This window comes from Cynoglossus semilaevis, chromosome 18 (assembly GCF_000523025.1).
Source record: "Cynoglossus semilaevis isolate Cse_v1.0 chromosome 18, Cse_v1.0, whole genome shotgun sequence".
In the NCBI taxonomy this organism is placed as follows: Eukaryota; Metazoa; Chordata; class Actinopteri; order Pleuronectiformes; family Cynoglossidae; genus Cynoglossus; species Cynoglossus semilaevis.
In genome coordinates, this window is record NC_024324.1 from 3,175,640 (window position 1) to 3,188,947 (window position 13,308).

The 13,308-nt window shown below is 43.0% G+C and overlaps 1 protein-coding gene across 1 annotated transcript in view; it reads left to right on the forward strand.

Moving 5' to 3' along the window:
* epha10 (EPH receptor A10) overlaps nt 1–13,308 on the forward strand; it is a 137,552-nt gene that overhangs the window by 40,581 nt on the left and 83,663 nt on the right. Inside the window, exons 3-4 of the mRNA XM_025065256.1 lie at nt 3,878–3,942; nt 5,272–5,944. Of these exons, the coding sequence (XP_024921024.1) occupies nt 3,878–3,942; nt 5,272–5,944 (738 nt within the window). The remainder of the gene's footprint in view (nt 1–3,877; nt 3,943–5,271; nt 5,945–13,308) is intronic.

Genomic DNA, 13,308 nt, shown 5'->3' on the forward strand with positions numbered 1-13,308 from the left:
CTCTTCAAAAGGCTTGTTTTTAGTTGGAACAATATGTAAAAACAAAAAAAGCACCGGCTGATTTTTTTAATTTTTTTTACAGTATGTGGAGATTTTATTTGCAGAGATGATCAAAGTGGTTTTTGCTCCGTCGTGAACCTGGAGTCCTAAAATAGAGGCCGTTGGAGGTTCAGACAGAAGTGTGGCACTTCATTTGTTTTTCTTCTTCTTCTCCCAGATTAACCACTTCACCTTGGACGTCTGCCTTCAGCGCAGGTTTAATCGTCGCGCGTCGTATAATTTGGTTCAGAAGAAGGAAAACACTTGACCTTGGAAGCCCCTCAGAACTGACATTTGTGCCAGAGCTGCGTCCGTGTTTCCATCCACGGCACACTTGACAGAGGCCTCAATTTGTCGCTTCACGAGTGTCACTGCAGTACTAATAACCTTCACTCCATGTTGTTACTTTAAATACACGACCTCAGAGCTGCGGACCGCATCTGTCTTCACTGTGTATCTGTCGTTGTTCTCCGCCTCGCGCTCATCCTGTCAGTTGTGCTGAACAGGTTAATTAACACAACGACACGGCAAACAGATAACGAGGAGAAAGTATGTGAAGTAGGATCAGAGGTTTACGCTCAGGACGTGCTTTTAATCCAAACTTTTCCTGAACAGCTTTGGAAACCGAGGTGTCGGACCTTCACGGCCTTTTGCCCGAGACGAGTGGTTCTCAAAGTTTAACAAAAATTAAAGCCAACCCTCGTTACCTTCTTCAAGTTATACAAACAGAACAAAAAAAAAAGCGAAGCGATGATGGTAATTATTTCCCTCAACTTTATGAAAAGGTTATTAACGTCTGGTCTTTTCAGTTTTAATGAAAGCTTTCCATGTGATGTGTCCAGAACAGGGGATACAAAACGGCCTCTGAAAACCTGTGATCACAATGTTTTTCATTTTCCCTCTGTGATTATAGTCGTCCTGAAAAGGACCGGGAACAGGCATACAAAAAAAAAAAATCTGGCCTGCACATCCACTTTGTCCCTGTAATGATGGATAATTATTTAACAAGCTTTGAAATTGCTGTTGACGTGTCACGACTGTTCTGCCCAGGTTTTTGTTAGATGTCTCCTCTCTTCTTGGTGACCCTTCCCCCTCCTTTTTTTCTGTTCCTTTTTTCCCTTCTCACTCTTATCAGTCTTAGCCTTTCTCCTGTGCCTGCAGCCCATTAGTTGATCTATCCAGGCTGTGATTACAGGGCTTATATATTCAGTTTGTGATCACGGTGCCAACCTTGTCCTCTGTGTTTCTGTGCCACTGTCTGACTGACGGCTCACCGGGGCACACTGATCTCTCCCTGTGTGTCACCCACAGTGTTCATTTGTCTGCACTTCATGTACTCTTTCCACTCTCTCCTCATCGTCTGTCTCTGCTGCCAACGCTGCCTTTTTTGTCTTTCTCACACGACATGTTGGATTTCTGCTTGTTCCTCTTGCCTCTCCTGCTGATTATTTCTCCTGTTTTTTTCCTCCCCTCAGTGTCTGTGGCACTTCTTGTGCCTTCTTCCACATCCTAATCATCTCCAAATGCCTCCGTGTTATCAGCTAACCACAGAACCTTTGGGCTCCCGGCTGTGTTAACCCAAAAACAATAACGTGAGAGTTTGGTCGCGGGGCTTCCTGGTATTTTGTTGTGAGGCGTTCACGTCTCCTCGTTTGTTGGCAGTCATTGACACCTGGGGTGTTGGACGTCCTGAGCCACAGTTATTTAACTCTGAAAAGGTGTTTTCAACACCTTCTCTTCTTCATTCTCCTGTCTGTAGACATGCCGTAATGTTGAGAAAGAAAAAAAATCTATTTTTTCATGAACACATTTGTTGCTCTGCTGTGTTGAATTTGCTGTGATATAAAGCATAAAAGTGAGGTTCATTTGATCGTTGATCCTTGAGGAACTAACTGTATACAGTTTAAGATTAGATATTAGAGGATTAGATAATAATTGGTGTTATTTATTCCACACATGGAAACTTCTTGTATTAACAGCACATCTGCTACAACAGGCCACCAGGGGCAGGAGCCAAGTATGTGGTTCCTCTGGGAATTGAACCCAGGACTACCTGCTCTGTGCTTCCACGGCAGCTACATTATGGAAGCACTAACTCAACAAATTACCATTTAGGTTAAAAAGTATTTCATTAGTGTAGAGTATAAGAATAGTTAAAGAATAAGAGAACAATTTCATGGTCTTTTTCACCTAATTAGTCTATGTTTAGACTCGACCTTTCTTTTTGTTGACACACAGTTGTTGTTGCAGCTGCTGCTTTTCTTGCATTTTTCACAGGCCTTATGTTGGACAACAACATGTTTTGACTTTACCTACAGCAGGAGGCAGGAAGTCAGGGCATTATCTGAAAAAAAAAATGTAGATCACTCTAAGAGACCTGAAGAAATTGCTGTGTTTATGGAGAATGAGTCTGTTACCGGTGCAGCCCTGACAAGTTTCATCAAGGCGCTGATGAAAGTTGAAGGCAGTTGAAGAGGGAAAGTTAGAGTCATGAGGCCAAAAGTGAGACTAACACTTTAAAAGACTGGAAAAAGTGCTTTTAAAAAAAGTCTGTCTGCTTGTCAGACCTCATACTGCTTCAAGGCTCGAGGTGTTGAAAACACAGCGTGTCGCCCCCAAACTGTCTCCTGCTGTACTTTTAAGGAGACAAGCCTGATCGCATGGATAACTCTGATATCAGCAGAATCTTTTCAAACCCAGCTCGCCATATGTCTCTGCAGATGTTAATATTACAATATAGATTAAGATGAATGTGCTGATGATGGCCCCACTGTTAGCGCACGCTCGCCGCGCGCTGCTACAGTGGACACAGGCGTTTCTCGCCCAGTGTTCAAAGACAGTCTGCCCCAAACTGCTGAACTCTGACGTGTTCATTTGCCGTTTAAATTTTGGTTTGAAAGCGGAGGTTAAGTGGTTGTCTGCGCTTGGCACTTGTTACTGAGTCTGTGTATTTTTGTCTGTTCTTTTATTCTATATATATATAGATATATATATGTATAGATGCACATATGCATATATTTTTCAGAGTCTGGATTGTAGTGGTCATCATTATACAGTGAAATACTTTGCTCATAATAAGTCGATACAATATAGAATATAGTGAAAAGGTAGGGAAGTAATTGTTTTTTTTTTTTCAATTTATTCAAACAGCATCTTTTTTCAGAACATTTTTTAATATTTCCTGGTGCTCCAGCAGAACCCCCTGGTGATGCTCTACGTTTTATGTCGTTCCTAACTCCCTCGGCACCTTTACTTTTTCACTAATGTTTGTTTATTGTTACAAAAAAAAATGTAATCCCAAAAAAATAACAGGTGAGAAATGGCATTGGTTTAGTTTTGTTTGGAATAAGTGCTTTTTAAATGAGCAGTGATTCACCAGTGAGTCTGCTGTGGAGCTGTCCACGGTGCTGAAAGCAGTAATTCACCAGCAGGTCTCTTGTGTGGCTGTCCATGGTGCTGAAAACTCACTCCTTGTTCACAGCACAGGGGAGAAGGGAGAAAAAAAACAGACTTTTAAATATTGTATTTTCCACTGCTGCAAAATGAGGGTGTGGGGTCATGGCTGGGCTTGTTTTCAAGGCTCCGCGGGCCTCGTTTGGTTGTTTGTTTGCACTCTGGTGTGTTTTTACTGCTGAGACCAGAGAACAAGGGAAGGTCCTTATTCTGCTTAAGTCTGACAGATGGCATTATTGTTCCGGCTCTTTCTCTTCTTATTATTCCAAATGCAGCACTTGGAGTGTCCGACTTGTAAATTTAAGAGTGTTTTCTCACCGTGTGGGTTAGGATTTGTCCTCTTTTGCAAATAACATTATGCTTATGTCTCTTTTATTCCCCACAGTGGTGTTGCTGAACTCTAAAGAGACTCAGGCGGAGCTGGGCTGGACGTCATACCCCCCTAATGGAGTGAGTGTGCTTGCTTGCATTTCTTGGTTTCACATTATGTTTGTACTGCATGTGACTCCTCACCTGCGAGGCTCCACATCGCAGCTCATGTTTGTTTGTTTTTTTATCGCTCTGTATGGAGAATTCTGTTCTCCCTGCAGAAAACAGATTTTAAAGGACAGGACAAGCAGGAAAAAAAAAATAGAAGGATTAGAAAAAAATGGAAAGATTAGAGTTTATTTGTTTCATTCCAGTTTGTCACTCACTGAAATAGTCGGCTACATAAACCAACTGCAAACAATAGTTTACCTTTACTAGTTGTTCCTGGCACACCAGTAACAATTACGCTATCTATTCCAGCCCACTAGGTGGCGCTGATACAAAACAAATTGGATTTAACAGGCGGATGAAGATGCACGAGATGCATTGAACGATGCTCGGCCTGGTTCTTCCTCTGTTTTCTCTCGTGCCGTATTCTCACTCTTCTCCCGCCACGGAGCTCATCATTATCATTAATCGATGCTGCTAATCCAGGCTGGAATACTGCAGTGTCCAAACCACCGAGTGAGATTCACCGCCGCAGATAAATGAGGGGCTGCTTTATATCGATCCATTCACCTTCTGTTAGAAAAACCTTCGCACCAGGTTATGAATGTAAGACAAACACACAGGCCCTCATTACAGGAGGGGGGGGGGGGTGTCAATGCCTCTCACCTGGAGGTTGGCCTTTTCACTTTTCTCAAATGGACAATCCACACACACACAGTCTACCAAAATGCTGTGTGTATTTGTTTTTTTCCAGTTCAATTCTGTTCATAAAGGGTTCAAATAAAATAAGACGTGATCGTCTTTTCAACACGTGCTCTTTGGTTCGCACTAATTACTGCTAATGAAATGAAATGATTACCTTTCATCTTGAACCCATTAAAATGCAGATTATTTCACTGACGCGGCGATTCAACATTTAAATTACACATTTAAGTTAACTTTAAATTAAATTGAATTCACATGTTAATTATGGTTGAGTTTAACATAAAAAGAAGTTTCCACTAACACAGTCAGTATTTCACTGGTGTTTTCAACAGTTTCTAATTCCATTTTTGACCATTTATGGGATTAAAATCTCCATAAATGTGAAGAAAGTTCTGTGAAAATCTCCATCACAAACTCAGCTACACAGAACTGCAGTATTTGTGTAGTACTAATGAGTTTCCTTCATCAGTCAGGAGGTACTGAGCTCCGACGCGTCCTCATCGTTGTCTTCTCTCTCTCTCTGTCTTTGTTTCTGGATGTTTAGAGATTTTCTTGTTCAAGCTCATTGCCTCACACTTTCTCCCTTCTCTAAAACAGTGGGAGGAGATCAGCGGCGTCGATGAGAAGTACAAGCCCATCCGCACCTACCAGGTGTGCAACGTGATGGAGCCCACGCAGCAGAACAACTGGCTGCAAACGGGCTGGGTGGCCCGGCGGGGCGGCCAGCGCATCTTCGTGGAGCTGCAGTTCACCCTGAGAGACTGTAACAGCATCCCTGGAGTGGCGGGCACCTGCAAGGAGACCTTCAACCTCCTGTACGTGGAGTCGGACCGCGACCTGGGCGGCGTGACCCGCGAGGACCGCTACACCAAGATCGACACCATCGCGGCCGACGAGAGTTTCACGCAGGGCGACCTGGGTGAGAGGAAGATGAAGCTGAACACCGAGGTGCGAGAAATCGGCCACCTCAACCGGAAAGGCTTCCATCTGGCGTTCCAGGACGTCGGCGCCTGTGTGGCCCTAGTGGCCGTGCGGGTGTACTACAAACGCTGCCTGGCCACAGTGCAGAACCTGGCGGTGTTTCCCGACACGGTGGCCGAGGCGGCTTTTGCCACGCTGGTGGAGGTGCGGGGCACCTGTGTCAACAACTCAGAGGTGGACATGGACAGCCCTCCCAGAATGCACTGCAGCGCTGAAGGAGAGTGGTTGGTGCCAATCGGGAAGTGCAGCTGCAGCGCCGGCTACGAGGAAGGACACAGCAGCTGTGAAGGTAGGAAAGATATTCTTATTTAATAGAAAAAAACTAAAAAAGATAAGAAAAGAAAAGAAATATATAAACCAGGATTACAACTAAATTAAACCCAAGAATTATATTTAAAACATTTCTTAGTGACCCAATCTTAAAAAAAAATGTAAAGAAAACTTGATTCAAACATTATAAAATAAGGGGCCGCACACTTCGCTTTGGGAACCTGTATTGACATGAATTAGTGAAGGGAGTACAGACGTGGTCTGGTCGGATTAGTGGAGTTTTCTGGCGTTTGCAGCCTCGTGGTCTGGGCGACAGCAGGAGAATCTGTGAGACGACGGAACACAAATTTACACAGTTAAAAAAAAAAACCTTGTCAGAATCTTTTACAAGTGAAAACTGTTAGTGAACCTTAGAGAATCCTGTTCAGCAGCTCCGACAGTGTTGGGCTGACAGCCTGCTGGTGAAAACCTGAGAACAGCAGCTGCACAGACTCTCAGCTGAGCCACGACTCACCCCCCCAAGACCCCCTCCCCTTTGTTCCCTCTGTCATGACATCAATGCTAATTTCACATGTACACCCAGAGACAGAGAGAGTGTGTTGTCACACATATCGACACGTGAGGTGCAGTAGGTGAAGCGCGAGCGCTCCTGTGTTTACAGAGGTGAACAAACGACTGGTGCACGGTCCCCTCAGAGGTCGGCGTTCTATTGAGTCGTTTGCTGCATTTTGCAAATCAAACCTGTTCTGCTTTGATCCTCTGTTGTTGAATTGTTGCTCAGAGACACGTAGGTGTGAGCTCCAGTCTGTGTGGGCTCTGATGGAATTTATTGAAGTGACCAGTTAGTCATCGTCTGTCTGGGCTGAGTCACTGATGACAGCTTTATGTTTATCTGGTCTTATAGGCCAGAGCTGATGTTCATACATAAACCATAGACCAGTGATCAGCAACTGGTGGTCCGCGGGCAGAATTCAGTCCACGGAACAGCACCGTAAATTCAATGTGTTACTTGTCACTGAACTTATAATGAAGTCAGAGGCGTATGACACTTATGTTGTCACTTACATTACAACAAGTCTAAAGTGATGGAGAACATAGCATTTAAATGACCTTTAACAGGTTTCCCTTCAGGTTATTATTTTTTTTTAATTTAACATTTGCTCTTCATCCACCAAGTCAACTGTGGGTTAAATAAAACCTACTCCGGAAAAAATATGACATGGTTATGATGAAAAAACCTGTCAAACCTGTTGGAGATTTCAGGATAATTTTACACCTGTCTTAGAACTTTTTGACTCAACTTTATATTTATATTATAGGCACGAACAATTTTGAGTCCTCTGAGGTCCATACAAAAGTTATTAAGTCCCAAAACTGAGATGCCAAGAGGGAAATTAGCATGACCTCTGAAATAAGAAATGAGAATTTCAGGCCGACGTACACAAACAGGGATCGACTGTTAATTCCTAGTTTTGGTACATTTCAAATGTACAGTAGACGAAGGCTACGTCGATGTGAACACCGTCTAGAAACAGTTATCGATAGATAATTTGGCTGCGGCCGTTTGACTGAAAGTACAGTAAGTGAAGCGGAACATTTGTTCGGCTGCAGTTTCCCTGCTCCTGCCTCTTACAAAGTGTTTGACAGTTGGCGATAAACGCCGCCGCCTGATACTACAGTTGGTGTGTGTGTGTGTGTGTGTGTGTGTTTATCGATTTACTCCTTTGTAATTACCAACGATGCTGCTGTAAAAGCTGAGGAGAGGACAATGAAATCTGATGGATTTACTGAGAGGAGGAGAAACAAAGGAGGTAGGAAGGAAGGAAGTGGTGATTGGTCAGAAATGAGGAGAGGAGACGGGAGACACGTCTGATTAAAACAGCAGCAAGAAAACCACGATGAAGACTCGATTACTGTGGTCGGTTCTGTACTAAAGTTCAATCAATCAGTCACTGTAGATCAACACCGAAAAATTGAACCCAAGACCCGCTGCTCTCTGGTCTTTTACCTGCCCAGGTAGTCTGCTTAGCTTGCTTGCTAACCGCAAAACAACACACAAATGTCCAGGAGAACAAATATATATGACTTTGTTGGGAAAAATGACATGTTTATATTTGACCAAAGATGCTTTTGTTTTGTTGTAGCAAGAATGTCCAGCTTTTCTGCCAAGACGTACAGGCACAGAGGCATTAGTGGCTACTGTGAGGGGAAGCAATGGATAAGAGGATATGGGGTTCAGTTGTGCTTCAGGCTCCCTCTGGTGGAGGCTCGGGCCGCTGCTTTAGACGACCCCAACAGTTGAATGAAGTTTCACACCTTGGATTTTTAAGATGAGAGTTTTTTTATTTACACACCAGTGAAAAGTGACAGTACCGAGGAGGACGGGAAGTAGAAAGAGTTCTCATCTGTCTGTGGTTCTCCCTGTGAAGAGTGTGGTCGGCTGAGTGACAGGTACTGCCTCCCTCTCTCTCTCTCCCTCTCCCTCTCTCTCTCTCCCCCCTCCTGCCTTTATCCCCTCTTCGTAGCGGCTCGTTTTTCTCAGTTCAGCCGTTATGGTATGAATATGCAGCGCCAACTGCCGACATCTCCCACTGCACCAGAGCTATTGATCAGCTGTAATGCTCCGCTAAACTGAAGAATTGTGCTGGGACTGCTCACGCTTACACACACACACACACACACACACACATTATAGGTTACAAATTACTTAGAACGCTGCGGTAGCTGCTCGGCTAATGTGCACACACACACATTAGACTTGGTTTCATTCTCTGGGTGAAACAAAGACACTAAACCTGTCTGTGTGTGTGTTCGTTGGGAGTAAGTGTGAAATGTAATGTTTTTATTTCAAATCATGGCGGTACACTGAGATATTTAATGATTTTCACCCATGTTGTTGTGCGTACATGTGTGAGTGACTAATGTACGTCTTATTTACCCCCGGGTCTAATTGTGTAACTGAGCGAATGCAAATGCTCTAAGTGTCTGCAGAGCCCAGTCGATAATATTGAATCGCCGGTGAGTAGCTACTGATATTGGTGTAAGCAGATGGCGTTGTGCAGTGGAGAGGAAGATTGTTACCTCACGCAGCGTAAACGATGGCAAACGCCGGGTTATTTCAGGTCTGCTGTCGTCGTATGTGTTGTTTAGGATTGAACTGTGATACTGGCCCGTATACTCACTGACAAACTGTATTCAGTGTTGAAATACAGACAACAGTGAACAAAAACAACATGCTGTCGAGAGTGGACGAATGACCACAGAATATGTCTTCAGTAACTGGTAACGTTTTATTGACTCAATAAAGCTTTAAATTAGCCCCGATTAAAAAATAAAAAAGTTGTTTGGAAGTCAAAATATCCTACCAAAAACCAACAAAAAACAAAATAGCTAAAGATTAGCGAGTTCAGAACTTGCTTAATGTTAGCAATCTTAAAAAAAAAATTCCAAACTTACTCTAAGAATAATTTTAAGACAATAAAGAAAAAAGCTGAGCTTAAAATACCTGGGAGTTAAACAAGATCACTTAATGTTAGCTAAAGGACGAAGGTTAGCTTTGTTGTAGCATTTAGCCTACCAAATTAACTAATTAACAAAAAACCAGAAAAGATAATGTCACAAAAGAGATTAGCTTCACAACACAGAGTTACCCAAGACGCTAACCCCTGTTTTATCAATTTTAAAATATGAAGTGATGTGATGTGATCAGAATACTAAAGAATTAGAACCGTTTAAAAAGATCTCCATTTTGATGATGGTCCACAAAATATCATTTTAGCTAAGCAGTTCTGGGCTGCAGCAAACCTTTTATTTCCTCAGACTGGGCTTTTCTTCCCTTTATAGAGGAGAGGCTGCCAAATTCTTTCAAGCTGATGGAAAAAAAGAAATTGCCAACGTGCTTTTCAGTCTTTTAAAACTGATTAAAACAGAGTTGAAGAAGATAAAAAAAAAACCACCCAAAAGAAGCCGGTGATTTAGAGACAAGATGGGGAGAAAAGACACCACTGTGTGAAATTACAAATTTCCAATTTGCACCATACACACTTTCTGTGATGATCACACACACACACGCGTGTGCTCATTAACAAATGCCATGAGCAGAGCTGCAGCTCCAGGAGAGGAAACATGATGTAATAATTCACCTTTTGAACAGAAACACGTCTCAGTGATTTTATTAGAGTTTTTTTTTCATTTGTTTTTTTGTGTGTGTGTGTGTGTGTGCGTCTCCTCCTCGAGAGCTCCATCCTGTTCTAATTAAGTCAGTCTGCTGTCTCTGTATAATTACTGTAGCCACGCTCAGGCCTTCAGCAGATTCTCTTATTATCTCTGTGTGTTTGCTGCTCCACACTCCACCTCCCGGCACATTCACCTCCTCCCTGCTCCTCCCTGCTATTCCAGCTCCTCTAATTTACCACAGTCCCCTCCCCCTTTTACCCCCCTCTGCGTTCTTTATTTTCCATTTACCCTCTGCGTGTGTTTGCCTCGCTGCGTCGAAGCAGCGTGAAGTTAATTTCTCTGTCTTTTCCTGTTTGTTTCTTTCCAACTTTCTCCACTTTTTCCCTGAACCTGTTGTCACTCTTTCTGACCTAAGCTTCTACATGACACTGACCAGCTGTGATGTCGGCCCCCTAGTGGATTAGTTTGTCATTGTCTTGCACTATTTGTGTACACGACCGTCAAGGAGATATGCAATATGGATCCCCTAGATGGCGTTGTGTTTAAAAACTTTTCATCCATATTGGCTAATGTGTGAGCAGTTGAGACTAAAGTCAGCAAAACGTCAGAGTGTAAAGTGATACCATGGTGTCGCCATTTAACATAGCATTTTTTAGCTAGCCCTGGTTCTTTTCGGAGGTTAGCTTCATGGCCTCACATCGTGGTTGTTTTGCCGGGTTCACTCCTGAATGTTATGTATTTCTGCCGCAGCCATGTGGGGATGAGGGAGGTGGGTGAACAGTTGAAAATCTGCTTTAGATGGTCAGAGAGTGTGTGTGTGTGTGTTCTCTTAATTACATTAATTATTAATGAGTTTTGTTAAACTCATTGTTCATTTTGTAAGGCGGCTCCCCCTTGTGGGGAACCAAAACCTGGTCTCATTGAGGTAGAACCTCGTCGTCGAGACACTGATGAAAGTCAGGATGAAGGTGTGAATTACAGAGAGATTAAGATTAGGATTAAGGACATGAAGTGGTCCCTGTCCTCCCATCAACCCTTCACTCTTCAGACACAGTGTCATGATGGACTTTTGTTTTTTCTTTGCCTCCAACCAGATGATTTGATTCCAAATCTCCACCTCTTCTTCAGCCTCTCATCTCCTTCTTGGTTCCTTTTACACCAGCTCTCCTTGGCCCGGTGCCACCCCTGCCCATCTGCTCCTTCCTCACCCCCTACCCTCCGTCCCTCGGTCGGTCCCTGTTTGGCTCCAGCCACGTCACATGCTGTTTGTCACCTCTCTCATTCTAAATAATTCACCATACTCCTGGGAGAAAGACAAATGTGTTCTCGGAGCCCGGCGTCTGATGTATTTATTTAGCAGGGCCCTGGCCATACAACAAGTGGGCTGACAGCAATAAAAAACTACACACACTTGGACCAACACACACATTTGTACCTCTCACTTTGGCACATACACATAAGAGTATTTATATGTTTGCACTCCCTCCCCGCAGGGACCACTGAAATGTCCCCTGGTTATTGAAAATGTGGCTCTGGAGAGCGGCCAGGCCTTCGCCATTCATCCTCCCTTTGCATTTGTTTACCTACAGAAAGTACAGCAAGAAGAAAAACCTACGAAAACAGGACACGGTGGCTACGGCGGCAGATGAAAACGTTGCATAGTGGAGGTCAGGGGAAAAAAAGGGGAGGAAAAATATGCAGGGTTACAGAAAAGAGCTGTCAGTTCTTTCTCACGGTTGCGTGATTTCTTAGTCGCTCGGCGTAAGAGCTGAATGCATAAAATATGAGTTGTAAAAGGCGAGGATGAGTCGAGGGAGGAAGGAGAAGGACGCGTGATGGGTAAATTGAAAAAGAGGGAAGACAGAAGTGATAATGAGAATGAAGACCAGGGTAAAATGTAAAGAGGAGAGGACGATGACGATGACGATGACGTGGTCAACTTTGGCCAGAAGCAAAGAGTGCAGAGATGTCACCTTTTTTCCTCCCCCTCCTCCCACCACCTCGTACCATTTTAAGACTCTCCACATCACCTTCATGAATTAAATAGAGCCGACATGAATGCATCAAAGTTAGAAAAGGTTGGCACCGGCCTTAATCATGTTGCCAACTCACCCGACATGACGGCCTCATTCCTCTCTCTTTCACGCTTCGCTCCTGACCACTGAGCTGGATGAAACATTCTGCTACGGACAGAAATATCCTGTTAGACTTTAGGACGTACAAAGAAATAACAGGCCGGGCGAAAAGGAAAAAAAAATCACATGTGTAACAAGGTGTATTTTCACCACAGAGCAGGAACTGTAGAGGTGGAGCTCACTGATTGGTTATAGTGTGTTTCCTGTTGTTTGGCCGCAGACATCGGACGTTTTGGCCTTTTGGCTTGTTTACTTAAAGAAAGGCACAAATCTTATTTTACTCAATTCTTAAAAGACAAGTTTACAGCATCCAAGACTGCAATAATATGGTAGAAAATCCTCCGTTTCCTCCAAATGAATGTTTTAATAATCCACCTACTGCAGTATTACCTACGAAAAGCAGACGCACACAATCGTTTTTACACCTGGGAATTAGTGCTTATATAATTAGATTTGAATATGCATCTAATGAAACCAAAAAATGGTGTAAAAGCAAAGTTAGAAATTAAAATGTTCAACTTAAGAAACGTTTATTCAGCAGCAAAATTAAACAATAAAGACCTGGGGAAAAAAGGACATTAATCAAACTAGAACAATGAAAACAGCGAAAGGACAAAAGTTCAAATGCTGTGTTTTCTCATTGAGAGGTTTAATGAAATGTTGTATCTGAAATAACTTTAACAATTTTGTTTGTTTAACATTTTTTTCCACTTGTGATAAGTTGATTTAGACAGTAGTGAGATCTGCTATGATCTCACAGCATTCCCTATAAACATTCCCAGTTCGCCTCGCTGGTTTCCTTCTGTCAAACACCTGGAAAAATATCTGCGCAAAAATGATTCAATCAGCAAATGATTGAAAAGGTTACCTTTTCAAAGACGCAGTACTTTCTTTGAGCAGAAGAGGACAAATATTTCCAGAACGCGATCTTTATCAAAATATATCGATCTTTACTAAAGATATAAAAATGACCAGAGCAGAAAAAAACGATACCTAGCTCGTTATTAAGGCTTAAAAAAAAAAAACAACAACCAATTGACCAGGAAGAGAAACCTCCAACATCAATTCACAT